This window comes from Manihot esculenta, chromosome 1 (assembly GCF_001659605.2).
Source record: "Manihot esculenta cultivar AM560-2 chromosome 1, M.esculenta_v8, whole genome shotgun sequence".
NCBI lineage: Eukaryota > Viridiplantae > Streptophyta > Magnoliopsida > Malpighiales > Euphorbiaceae > Manihot > Manihot esculenta.
The window spans coordinates 39,458,729-39,472,416 of record NC_035161.2 but is presented as its reverse complement, the minus strand read 5'-3'; the positions used below and the strand labels follow the sequence as shown (position 1 = coordinate 39,472,416).

Below are 13,688 nucleotides of genomic sequence, written 5' to 3'. Positions count from 1 at the left end.
GGATCTATTACCATCCTCGGTGGAAACTGATGAAACGTTGCTAAGGTCACAGGGGATAAATCCCTAGTCTTGTGCGTGTCAGAAAGTGGATCTGCTTTGCCAAGCGCAAGCAAACGCCTATGTGGTGGCGGGTATAAATTCGAACGAGCAATCTTTTTCATTTGTGCATTGAATGTTGTCTGACGGTGATTGCACATCTGACCAAGCACTTTGCAACTTTTCTACTACTACATTGCAAGAGGCAGCTAGAGCGTTACTTTGAAATCCAGTCGGCAGCATATGGTATTTCGATGACTGTAAAGGCCGGAGGATACGGTAACTGACACAATATCTGGATATGCGAGTAATCTTTCTTTAGGGAACTGGTATCTTTCAGGGTGTCGGTATGGACTCTTATCTCCACAACCGAAAAATAAAATTAGGAAACAATTGGAATTTTTTTTCTCAAAAAGATAAAACATATAAATGGTTAATGGTGCGACTGATTGGCACTCTATTAGCATCCTCACCGATGAGAATAACGGTTGAAGCATCTATGTTCCAGTGTTTATATATTTTTAGGCCTATGGGTGGATTACGCAGCCAATATTCTTCAGCAAATAACGATACAAGTTCACATGGCCAATAGGCAAAGAACCACAGAAAGCGTACAATTCTTTATTTAGTTCCCACCTATTAGAATCGAAGAAGCATAATCCATATGGATATATATTCTTTCTACTATGTGTTTTCCCCTATTTGTTTGGTTTTTCATCTTTCTCTCGCGTCCATATCCATATGCTTCGAGAAGCCTAGCGCATGAATATGTGGTCTGTATGTGCAAGACATACGCAGAAGACAAAAGAGGCATTAACTATAAAAAGCTTAAAAGTTGGGTCTGATTGATGGTGGAGTTATACCTCCATGCTCTTTGCATCTCTCGATTAATATTTCAGAGACAGCACATTAATTTTCCTTACCAAATTCCCTCAATTGGACCCTCTTCTCTTAATGAAAGCAATAATGATATCTTGTTCACTCCAAGAAAAAGGAATATGAGAAGAGCCTCTATCTATTAACTATCCTCCAGAAGAAACCCTAGCCCAGCAAGATATTGATTGCGTTACTTTCTCTCTTCAAATCAATGCAAATTCCTTCGACAACAGAACAAATAGCATAAGACAAACGATAGGAGTCAGAGATAGCATTAAAGTTGAAAAACAACCTCATTTTCTATATCACGTATAATCCCTACAGAACCAAAACCACAGCACTGGAAAAAAAGAAGGGGTGGGGTTAGCTGGGGGACGCGGGCAAGTGGGACAAATAGAAGCAATGGCCAGGAAACTGAATCCAACAAAGAAACTAGTCCTTATCATTGGAGAAAAACCCCATCTTACAGTGAAAGCATTAGAGCTTCTCTAATGGAAGTCGGGTTCTTCTTCAAGAAAGATCATGACCTGTCAGCAAGAAAATTAACACATATACTATATATATTTATATATGTTCATATATATCATTTTGAGTTTCCTTCATCTACACCTCCTTTAAAGTCAGCTAATGGAACTATAAAGTAGTAATCGTGTTCTCGTCTACTACTCCTTCAGCATATGAGAAGGGACAACGTCTTGAAGAAGCCCATGATCTTCAAGCAAAGCAGAACCTGGGGTGGTGTGCAAGCGCCTCTCGTGTAGAAAAGCAGCATTTGTGGTTCCGTCATAACCAAAACCCAAAGGAGTGAAGCTATGGACAAAGGGTTGTTGCTCCTGTTGATAGAGCAATGATCTTCTTTGCATTGGCATGGCAAAAGGAGTAGCAGAGAAACCAGACTCTGACGCAGCTCCAACAAAGCTTGGACGAGTCATTACAGCGCTAGGATGTGTGTGTTGGCCTTCGTAGGTGGTCACAACTATGCTTGGATCACTGAAAGATCTCTCTACTCTCTTCTTCACATTACAAGAGGCACTGGTGCAACGATAGTAACTCCTAAAATCAAATGCCAGAACAATAGCCTATTAGTATTTGGAGGAAAATTTAACCATATTTGAACTAAAATTCCATACGAAGAGAAGAACTAAAATTGGTTAACATTGAAGTTAGTACCTAGGAAAGGGGCTATTTTTCACAGCTTTCTGGCCGTACTTTCTCCATCTGTACCCATCTTCCAGATGATCAACCTCGCTCTTCGTCATGAATGCGAATCTCGGCTCTCTCTGTCTCTTCTGATTTGTCTTCTTGGGCTTCAACCTTGAAACAAGCAAAAAATGAATAACTATCAAATCTTTTAAGTTCAAATCGCACAACAAAATAGACCCTTTTTCCTTTTTCAATTACTTGTTGAATGAGTACTCCCGAAGCATGCATATAAACTAAACGCAAAACGCTTAATGAAACCCCATCTTTTTCTCAAATGGGTTTACCTCAAAAGTAAAAATGGAAAAAAAGCAAAAACCTATCGTTCTAACTCACTCTTTCTTGGTCTTCTGCTGCTCTTCTTCCTCATTATCCGCTACCTTAACCAGTTCATCATTTAAAGCCTCGCTGGAAGCTGAGGAAATTGACGAAGAGTTAGGAGTTGCAGGCTGATTCAACGCCTCTGGCGATTCCACCTTTGTAACAACTGGATTAGAAGCTGCAGGTTGCACCATAGATGGTACCTGCAGCACATCAAACATTGAAGGACTGAAGTCCTGCATACCCAGTAGTTCCATAAACCCTAACGAGCTCTTATCTCCTTCACAGAAATCAAATACACCCGGGAAAGGATAACTACTCTGAATATAATCAGGAAACGTTGACGATCCAACAATACTCTCAATTTTTACCGCTTCTTTCCCTTCCATAGCCATATCAAACCAGTAAATTCTTCATCAATATAAACAGATACAGTAGTAGAATGGGAGAGATGGAACGAGAGATTTGTCTTCGGCTCTGGAGAAGAAAGGGACAGTGGGGTAGGGTTGATCTGATTTTTATGGTAGGTGGGTAGGTGCGCGCGAGAGAGAGAGTATGTGTGTTTTTGGGTAGAAGAAAGTTAGATCTTCGAAGGCTTGGAAATGGTGAGGTTTTGCTTTTTGTTTATGTAAACGTTGAATTTCGAGTTCGGCTGTGGCTGGGAGGAGAGAAGAGAAAACATTGACGGGCAATTGTAGGTGGAGTTTTGTACGGACATGGAACAGAACCGGTGGTCGAATTCAATGCATGAGATACAACAACGACAAGTCAAGGTGGTCGACTGTCGACGCTTTCATACGTAGAGTTTTGACCGGTTAATCGGTTCGTAGTGTACTCGCCAGTGTGAATGGGGCTCAGCTACACGTGAGATGCTTACGGCTGAAAAAAAAACAAGCGTCAATAGTCCTCGCTCGTGAAACGGGCCTGATATCTCTTTTTCTTTAATAAATAATTAATTTATATCAATATAATACATAAAAATTCTTTTTTAACTAGTATTTTTTTATGTTTTATGTATTAATTCCACCATTAATAATATTTATTATCTCTTAAAAAGACCACACTTTAATCAGATTAAAGAGAATGATGGTGATGATGATGCATGCTTATTGAATATAAAAGGACTTTATAACTATATCCTCAATGGATCAATAAAGAAGTTTAGGATAATTCGAATTTTAAAATTTATTAAAAAAATTACTGTGAGAGTTTTAGGTCTTGATTGTGTAATACATCTTTAAGTCAACATCGCAAGGGCAAGACTACCTCTTTTCATACTACGTAGCCCAAGAAATTAAATTCTATCTTTGACTCTTTCAAACTGTGATTTTTCTACCTAATCAAATAGAGGTAATTCTTTTTATAAGTTTATGGGTTAAGTATGAAAATTACTTAAACTACCGAAGCTAATTGGAAAGAAAAAAAAAGAGGAGAGGAGGCAACAACCGAAATGGTTTTTTCAAAATCGATGGTGGTATGGGATGATGATAATTTTGATGCAGGCTTTTTCCCCTTGCATTTTTCTCATCAGGTTACGAAAATCACCGGCAGAAAAAAAGAATGGGGGAAATAAATAATGCTGTTTTTGTTTTTGGTGAGAAGCGTAAGAAAAAGGCTCATGCACGTGTGGTGGAACCATGAAACACGTACGTACAACAGGATACTGCTATACATTGCGTGTAAACCCCACTCTTCATCCTTATAAATCTTCAATTATTTGCTTTCTCACTTTCTTTTTTACTATTTAATTAGTAGTTTTAAAAAATAAAAAAAAAAATCCATCCCACCCCAAACCTTATGCGCCCATTGTATGGGAATCATTTGAAATTTGAATTAGAGTTACGCATAGCCGTATGATGTGAATATATAATTTGATCATCGCTGATTGTATAAAAGCATGTGAATTTTTCATTAATTAATAGTTTAGACTTATTCAATAGTGTCAGCATTTTCTCTTAAAACATGTTTATTTTCTAACGCAAGACAGTATTCAACCCAAAAAATAATTAAAAATATCAAGAGACGGGTTTATGTAATAAATTGGATTTGTCAATAAAGATGACGAAAATCTCGTGTCCCCATTACACGGCCTGGTGTCCGAAAAAGTATATAGTATCGCTCCCCGTCCCCACACATCGATGCACGGCTTCTCGAGGCTAAACCTTTCTTTATCTTACACGTGTTGTTTTCCTGGGTCCTACAGATCCCTTTTCATGATACCCTTTTTTTCCCTGATCGGACGATCTCTATTTGTTTGCGTGACATCTTTTGCTTGTTCCCTCTCTCCGCTACTTTAGCCTCCATCACCGTCAAAATTAATACATGTGCGATTTATGGCTTCTGCTCGTACAGGAAAATATGCCATATGTCGACATTTTTGAAATAAATTATTTGTAAAAGAAATTAAATAAATTGATTTTTTAGAAGTTTATTTAGTTAATTTGCATTTGCATTTGCATGGGCTAATTTTTCTAATCGTTCCGTGGATATTAATTTTAAATAATTTAGATGTTTAATAAATGAATTTCGGGACACGTCATAGATTCACATGATTAAATTTTAATTTTCTGAATCTAAAGCCATCATTTAATATATTATTATTATTATTATTATTATTATTTTCAAAGAAAAAGAGAGGGAATAGGACGAAGAATATTTATATAGAAGAAGGGATGGGGTGAGAATTGACTAATGGTTTGCTTCAAGGACACGTTTGGGAGTTCAGATAAAAATAAAAGTAGTGTTGTTGTATTGTGGAAAGTCATCATCGTCCGTTACGAGCCTAGTTTTGGACACAGAGCCCAAAGGTCTTGACTGTGGTCATTTGTAACGGTCCAATTATCTGTCTCTGCCACTTGGTCAATTCTGTCCTCATTTGGACCATCTTTATTATGTTTTTAGGTTGTAATTCGGATACCACCCATTCCCTAATTTCTTCTACACTGAAAAAATAATGTGAAATTCATTATTAATATAAATTAAAAATTGAAAAGCTTTGAGCTTCTGAAGGATTTTGCTAAGAGATCCTCCTTTAGTTTGTCTCTCAAAATCCTTCTAAACGCCAATCATGCATGGAAATTTAAGCCAGATCAATAGTTGTGGGAAATTTTTTTGGAGGACCAAGAATTAACGGAAGGAAAGATCAGTGGTCATAAATAATAATATTATATATTCTGGAGGACCTGTCGGAGCAAAATAATGACAGGTGGCATGATTTGATCTAAAAATTAATTAGAAAAAGTTACTTGTTTCTAGTAACCTCCTTGATTAGTGGCTGGACATAAGCAAATAATTCCCTCCAGGCTCCAGCTGCTGTTGCTTGTGATTAATTTATAATATATAAAATAAATAAATAATTAGGAAACCACCTAATCTTTACTTTAAATTAAAAAGCTAACCAACTTGAATATATCACTTTCACGAATCAAAAAAATTAAAAAAAAAAAAGTTTAAAAACGGAAGCAAACAAACAAATAAAGTAGACCTTCTGGAAGATTGACATAATTGAGGCTCTTCATTTAATATAATTATATATAAAAGAGGTGAATGAGTGAAATCTTGATGGGCTAATTAGGATATTTTGAAAAGCAAAATTGGAGAATGAGAGCTGCACAAGCACATGGGCTGGGAATGGGGATGAGGCGAGTCAATGCCACAAGTTTGTCCACCACTAACACCCTTTTTCTAATATTTCCTAATTGGACTCTTCTGCCTCCAGTCAAATATATAAAAGATAGATACCTCCAAATTTAATGCCCCCTTGTGAATTCTCACTTATATATATGGAAATTTATTTAAAATGGTAATATATATTTTTTTAAAAAAAACATAAATTTATAATGTAATACTTACATATTTAATCTGCTTATTCTATCCTTTCAATCTTTAATTTTAATTTTTAAAAACAAATTAAATTTATAGTATAAAATAAAAGCTTGTGAATTTATATTACAGATGTATAAAGAATTTGGACAAGCAAAGCACGTTATATGGACGAGTCGCATGTCAACCTATTTGATAATATCTCAGAAAGCCTCCAAATTGCCCACAGAGTGCTTAATGTCATTGTAAGTTGTTTAGGATTTTTAGCTTTGCCCATCTTATTTATAAATTTCTCTATCTTTAACAATATAAAAAATGGCTTTCAAAAAAATATTTTATTTTGGTATTTATCATTTTTATAATAATAGCTTGTTTAATTAATATATAAGTAAATTATTTTTAATTGTTTAATATAAATTATTATTTAGTTTATTATTTTATTATTAAAAAAAATATTTCTTAAAACATTTTCAAGAGTAACTTGAAAATCAAACTAACAAAGTCTTTTTTTTTTTTTAAAAAATGCCCAATCTTATTATGTTAAAAAAAATATTAATCTCATTATGATATTAATAATTTTAGTGTTTTTCCTCAATATTTTTAATGTTATTTCTATCAATAGACAAAAATCATGGGTGACTTGCTCCTTTATGTTTCTCCTCAATATTTTTCATGCATGTGTTACAGTGTTTGTAATATTTTTGTTCTTTGTGTTTTTTTTTCTTTATTTTGAGTTTTATTTTGATTATTATTGACAAGTGCGGTTAGACATGAGTGTGGCGGTAGGAGTGTAAATGAACCAAACCGTTCATGAGCTATTCGAGGTTCTATTCGATAAAACCTCGACCGAGCTCGACTCGATTTCTAAACGAGCCAAGTTTGAGCTCCATAGTATTCGCCTCGTTAAGGCTCGTGAGCTCGGCTCATTTCTGAGTTCATGAGCAGGCTCGCGAATAGGCTCGTGAACAGTCTCGTTAAGTAAATTGAAATTACTATCATAAGAGAAATAAACTCAAACCCTGCATATACTTTCATGATCCAAATCTGAATTTTTTAAAATTCAGCTCTATATAGTTTAGTTACACTCTTAAACTTGCATATATTTAGATCATTAAGATTTAAAAACTCATATTTATAAGTTTACATGCTAATTTGTAGATATACTTATTTAACTAAAATTATTTTAATTTTAAAATTATTAGTTTTAAACTAAAACTCATTATACATGTAAATAAATTAAATTACTCGTGAACTATTTGAAACTCAGCTCGATAAAAACTCGACTCAGCTCGATAAAAACTCGAATCGTCTAAGCTCGTTTGCTAAACGAGCCAAGTTTGAACTTCTTAATACTCGGCTCGAGTTCGATATGAATAAAACTCAAATTCGGCTCAAACTCGAAAAATTTTTAACGAACCAAGCTTGAACTCTTCAAAACTCGGCTCGACTCGGTTCGTTTACACCTCTATGTGACGGTTCGTTTATCCCATTTCAGTGATGATTTGGTTTGCATTTTAATTTTCACTATTTGATTTGATTTGTTTTGTTTGATTTTTTTTAAATGGATTGAACTTTTAATATTTCATATAGCCCTTTTATAATTATGCCTTGTTGGGCTCTTTTTATTTACTTAGTTAAACATAAAAAATGACTTTTTTTTTTTTACTAATTCGTATCTCCCAATCAGGAAAGCGTATGCAGAGTAAACTAACCGAACTGTTGGTTCTGATTCCGCTTCATTTCTCCATCATACAATAAAGAGATGTAAGAGCCAATCTCATCATCATCATCATCAAACTCCACCACGCCTCGTGTCCAGTCCATTTCACAAGGTACAGTTTCTACCGTTTTAAGAAACAATTGGTCATTTAACACTAGAACCAAAAAAAAGTTCACACCTCTTTCTAATTAATAGCCCATCATTATTGATGAAGAGCCATCATTATAGAAGCACAGTACATAAATTGCAGTGCAATTATGAAGAAAATTTTTCATGATAGTGCTTTGATTATGGAGGTCCCTGCATCTGCTTGCCCCACTCTCTGGAATTGGGAAATGTTGCAAATCTTTACAACAGTGGTGATAGCTGATATGATATCATTTGAGGACACCCATCTTGTCTGCATTTTTTGCTGTTAGGCTTGAGTTTTGCATCCAAAAAAATTTAAATTCTCTAAACTCAAAACCAAAAAAGGTGTTGAATTTCTTTTATTTTGAATTAATGATTAAGGGATATTTCTTGCTTTTCATATTTTTCTCTCAAAATTGGAGAGAAAAATAATTAGAATAAAATATCTTATTTTACTTTAATGATTTATTTTTCTCCTATTGCATAACACGAAAAATAAGTCTCTCTCACTATTTTCCTTCATTTATTTTCATCTCCTTTTCCAGAAATCCACACAATCCTAATAAGAAATAGGTTCCAGTCCAGCATCAGTTTAAAAACTATTCAGATATTTACAAATTAGCCCAATATATGTTTGGACTTTGGATGAGCCACAAACTAGCCCAAAATCTTAAACTTGGTCTTTGACAAGGATCACCCACTCAAAATGTGGCCAACACTTATCCCTTTTTATTTTATTATTAAAAAAAAAAAAAGAGCTCCAGGCTACTACCAAGCATAACCCAATACATCCAAGCCTAAAGAGCAGCAGCCTCTTTTTCAAAATAAGATATACACCGAAAGCCTGTCTACATACAAATATATAAATTATTATATATCACTACTGAGCTTTTTATATTTGGGCCGGGCCAGACTTAAAATAAGAGTACAGACCCATGATCCATCATACTTTTCTCAAAGCAAGTCAGTCCCACACGACAAGTCTCAGCTCTGTGATGAGAATCAGGCCGGACAAGTCACATGCACAGACCCATCTGAAGGATGTCTAGTCCAGTGATGTGCCAAGAGATAGGAGAGTAGGCCAAGTCACCTCGCAGCTCTACCCGCATACGCACCAAAAAAAATTAAATGACCGCCTGATGTGGAGAGGGGTCTGACGCATCTATACATACGAATCTGAATGACAAAGACATGTGACACTACAACAGAAAAACGGTTAAATGTCACTAGCTAATAAAAAGAAAATGGATAAAAGAAGATAAACGTCAAACTTATACAACCATTATAAATCTTATTTTCTAGATCTCAAAATATATATATATATATATATATATCCAAAATTTGTTGGAAAACCTTATCCGGTCCAATTTCAAAAATAATCGCCTCAAAATCTAATATTATTATTTTTTTTTTAGAAAAAAAAAAACTCAACATAGAATTAAATTTTTATAAATAAAATTAGTTATATATATAGAGAGAAAGTTGTGCCAGGTTTAAGATTTTGAGGATGTTAAATATAATTCATCAAGGAACATTCCATAATAAATTAATTTGGTAAGGAAATTTTTATTTTGCTATAACTTTGCGGAGCGAAAAAGTTAAATATTGATATTAAGCTGCTGATGCCGAATTTCTTAAAAATAATGAATTTATGATTGAAACAACATATATATTTTGTTCGTGTTACATTTTTTCTTCATTAACTTGAAATATCATTTGCATCTGAACTCAGATAATATAATAATCGGATTTTTTCCAGCATATTAAATTTCTCATATTTCTTTAAATAGATTATTATTATTATTATTATTTTAACATATTGCATGTTAAAGAAATAAAAATACAACCCGTTAAGCTATAAAAGGAGATCAGGCGCAGAACAGCAAATGTAGAAACTAAATAATAGTGAATTGAAGAATTCACTTGTCCATCTGGAAGTCACTTGAGTTTTCACACAACAAACTAAATGACAAAGCTGTAGTTAAAATCTACACAATCGTGATGAACACATATCTCTGGACTTACAAAAACAAGCTTCTAACACAAATAACATATAAAGAAGATTTTTTTTTTTGGAAAGAAAAAAGAAAAAAAGAAAGAAATTAAGAACGAAGAAAGGAAGAAAGGAATGATATAGGCTTTACAAATGGCTTGTTTCACTCATCAGAACCTGTTAATACCTTAACCATTATCTGCATGACTTTAACTCTCATTTGTAAAGACAAAATATAATCAGTTGTATCTCTGAAAAGTTCTTCCAGTCCTGCAGATTCGCTGTTAGGGAGTAGCTTCTTCAGAGTTCTAACTTTTTTCTGGATACCTTTTGCTGCTCTTGATCTAGAGTTTTCGGGATGTGTCCTGCTGTTGATCACCATCCTTCTAGATCTCTTTTTCCCAGTAACTCTTTGTTTCCTCCTGACTTGCCACCTTCTCCTGGCTTGGGATTCCAAGATAGGACTCGTTTCTTCACCTTGTTGGACCATACCCTTCAAAGAAACAAGGAGAGGATGTGCTGAAACGCCCATGAGGAGAATCGAAGTTGACAAATCGATCTCTAGCTTCTCCTGATTCCTGAGAATTTTAAGCACACCTTCCAAATGTTTGGTTGCCTAGACAAGACCTTAGGATAAGGAAGCAGTAGATACAAGAATTGAGGACATGAATTTATATGGTATTTGGGGTATAGGGTTGGTAGCCAATGAGGATAATACAACTTAGAAAAAAAAAAGGGAAAGGTAGGGTCCACAACACAATTTCAGAGAAGGACTCCAAGGGAATGGGGATAAATGAATAAGGAAGAGCCACGTGTACATAAGGGTGTTTGCTTGTTGCTTTGGGCATGTTCTCCAGCTCAATGCACATGCAACCACATGATTCTTTCACCACCACCCAACCCTCTCTAAAACCCACCACCTTTCATCACACCCTCGTCTCATCAAAACACCCTGGATTATTCCTCCCCACTTTCCAAATTCAATGCATACATAATTTGAAATAGATTTCATTCCAGCTCAAAAAACATGGCATTTCTACATATATAAACCCTAGGTTTCATGGTAGTTATGTATCAGCCCGTGCATGTTTCTAAACAGGAGACCCATTTATAATATTATTCAAGTTCACTTGTTAATTAGTTGTTAATGCTAGTGTTAACAAAATGGGGAGGATTTGGATCCAGATGTTGGGATAAGGTAGATTTTCTTCTGACATTCATGAACTCCATTTTCGATCAAGTGATGATTGTGTTATTAAAGACTTTGGACGAATCATGTTCTGACATGTCTGCCTCAAAGTACAACACTGAAATTAACCTATATTAAGACAATCTTAAAGACAAAGATGCATGCATCTTCATCACGATACTTGAGGAGGACATTCCCGCCAGCTTCTTAATTAGGATTTAGCTTGAATTTCCTTAAAGTTTAGAACAGCAAATTGAGTAATTAATCAGCAACGATGCGCGCAATAATCACTTTTATTCCATTACGATAGCGGCTGGTAAAAGGTGAATGCTTTACTTCTCATTCTATTTAATTTGCGTAATTAATTTCAATTTAATTTAATAATTAGATATCCATTAACATTATCTGAACATGTGATTATATCATAACTTTATATTAAAAAAAAAGAATAATTTTTATAATGATTATTTCTTCTACCCTCCTCAAGGGCATATGAGCTAAAGAACATGCATGCACATGCAGCTGTTGAGCGATGAATCAAGTGCTGCCGATTAAAATGAGTAGATGTTTATCTAACCCATCATCGAATGACATGGTTTTAAAGGTGCGGCTAGAGCTAGCTAGAGTAGGAGACAATGTTTGGTCATATTGATAATTCTATGAATAGTAGGTTTTCCCACTAATGATAATTCTGATTAAGCGAAATTAGATGATTCATAAAATGAACAGGTGGGAAACAATATTACGTAGGATGTCTTCCTGTCATCCAGTTGCTGCTGTTGCCCTTTCATTTTCTTTATTACTGTTAGCTACTTATCTATGTTTATATTATAAAAACAAACAAAATGCCAAGACGGCTATGCACATGGACTAATCCATAGCCTCACAATCTCCACTATTGTTTGATTTCTTTTCCTAATTTTTTTAGTGGGTACTTTCACATTTAATGACGGATTCAAGGTTTTGGCTAGAGGACACAATTCCTTTAAAATCTAATGGAAGTTGATTTTTTTATTGATCGAAAATTAAATAAAGAAATTTATGAGTTTAAATTTTGAGTAAAATAAGGTAAAAAACTATTTTTAAATATCATATTGGACATTAGTCCCTCTAAATTTATATTAGTTGTATATTAAAATGTTTTTCATCGTTCAAATTTTATAGGATTTGGGCTAGTTTCAATCTTTTGAAGTAGTCTTTCCATTAAACAAGAACCCTAATTGTCTGTCAAAGAGATGACCTCTTTTAGCACCTGCAAAGAACCTAATTGGACCGCAGCCACGTGCGAAAGAATGATAATAGGTCTAGGGTAGATGAAGGAGGCTCTTATTCTTAATCAGTGGCTGTGGCCCTCATGGCCCATGAACGTTGTACGCACCAAACGGCCCAGACTACTTTGCTTTTCCTTTAAAAAACTAAGCAACTTGCTAATTATTATTAGTATTAGTATTAATTATATCTTCAAACAAGAGCCGTTTTAACTATTATTCTCCCTCATTAACTGTTTTTTTTTTTGGTTAAATTAAACGAACATAAGAAATTATTGGTGAGCTTCTGATCTGATGCATCTATCGATGGGCTTTCTCACGGCAGTTCATCAATAAAGAAAAGGTGAATTAGGCTCACTCATCATGAGCAAGAATCTAATATGTAAATCCCAAGAATCGGTAGAGTGCTACCTGTTTCTCTGTGTCCATCCGCCGTCATCAGCCTTTGGAATGATGCAAAGAGTGAAAGACTCAAGGGAAGACGCATAATTCAGGTTTGCGCGTGAATCTAGCAGAGATTTTCCACCACAAAAATTCTTTAAATTTTCTCTTGGATCGTGTTAGATTTTTTGAGAGGCATTGAATTCATGAAGTCCAAGAAAAAGGCCGAAGCCTAATACAATACAGCCAACTAATAGCTTTTCTTTTTAACAGAATTACATTACACTTCATGGCCCAAAGAGTAAATGGGCCTATCCGGAAAAAAGACGACTCGAGGATCCAACCCTACATAGTTTATCCAGTACAAAGCCCACTCTAATTTTCATCCCAAAAACCTTCAAGTTCAATAAAATATGATGCATCGATTAGGGATGGCAGGCGGGCGGGTTTTTACGGGTACCCGATCCGTCCAAATCCTATTAGGACGGATTTGGGTTCTTACAAAACGGATTTGGGCGGATTCGGATTTAAAAATTTTTACCCGTCTCGAATTCGGGTAGGGTTCGGACTTAAGTGATCGGATACCCGTTACTCGAACCCGGATACCTATACTAACAACACTAACCCTAATCCCTAATATTTATTTTTTCATTTTACTCGGTCATACACAGCTCTCTCTCCGTCGGCGCCTCTGCTTCCCTTCCCATAATTTCCAATCGCCTTTCTCCCCCATTTCACTGACGACTGTCGGCA

The 13,688-nt window shown here is 34.9% G+C and overlaps 1 protein-coding gene across 1 annotated transcript; it reads right to left on the bottom strand.

Annotated features, from left to right (window-relative positions):
* Window positions 1-1,181: 1,181 nt before the first annotated feature.
* Window positions 1,182-3,098, bottom strand: LOC110613421 (WRKY transcription factor 23). The gene is made up of 3 exons (XM_021754535.2): window positions 2,449-3,098; window positions 2,083-2,226; window positions 1,182-1,965 (listed from the first exon to the last, which is right to left on the bottom strand). Exons 1-3 carry the CDS (start codon window positions 2,826-2,828, stop codon window positions 1,575-1,577), a joined length of 915 nt encoding a protein of 304 aa, XP_021610227.1. The 5' UTR covers window positions 2,829-3,098; the 3' UTR covers window positions 1,182-1,574.
* Window positions 3,099-13,688: the final 10,590 nt, after the last annotated feature.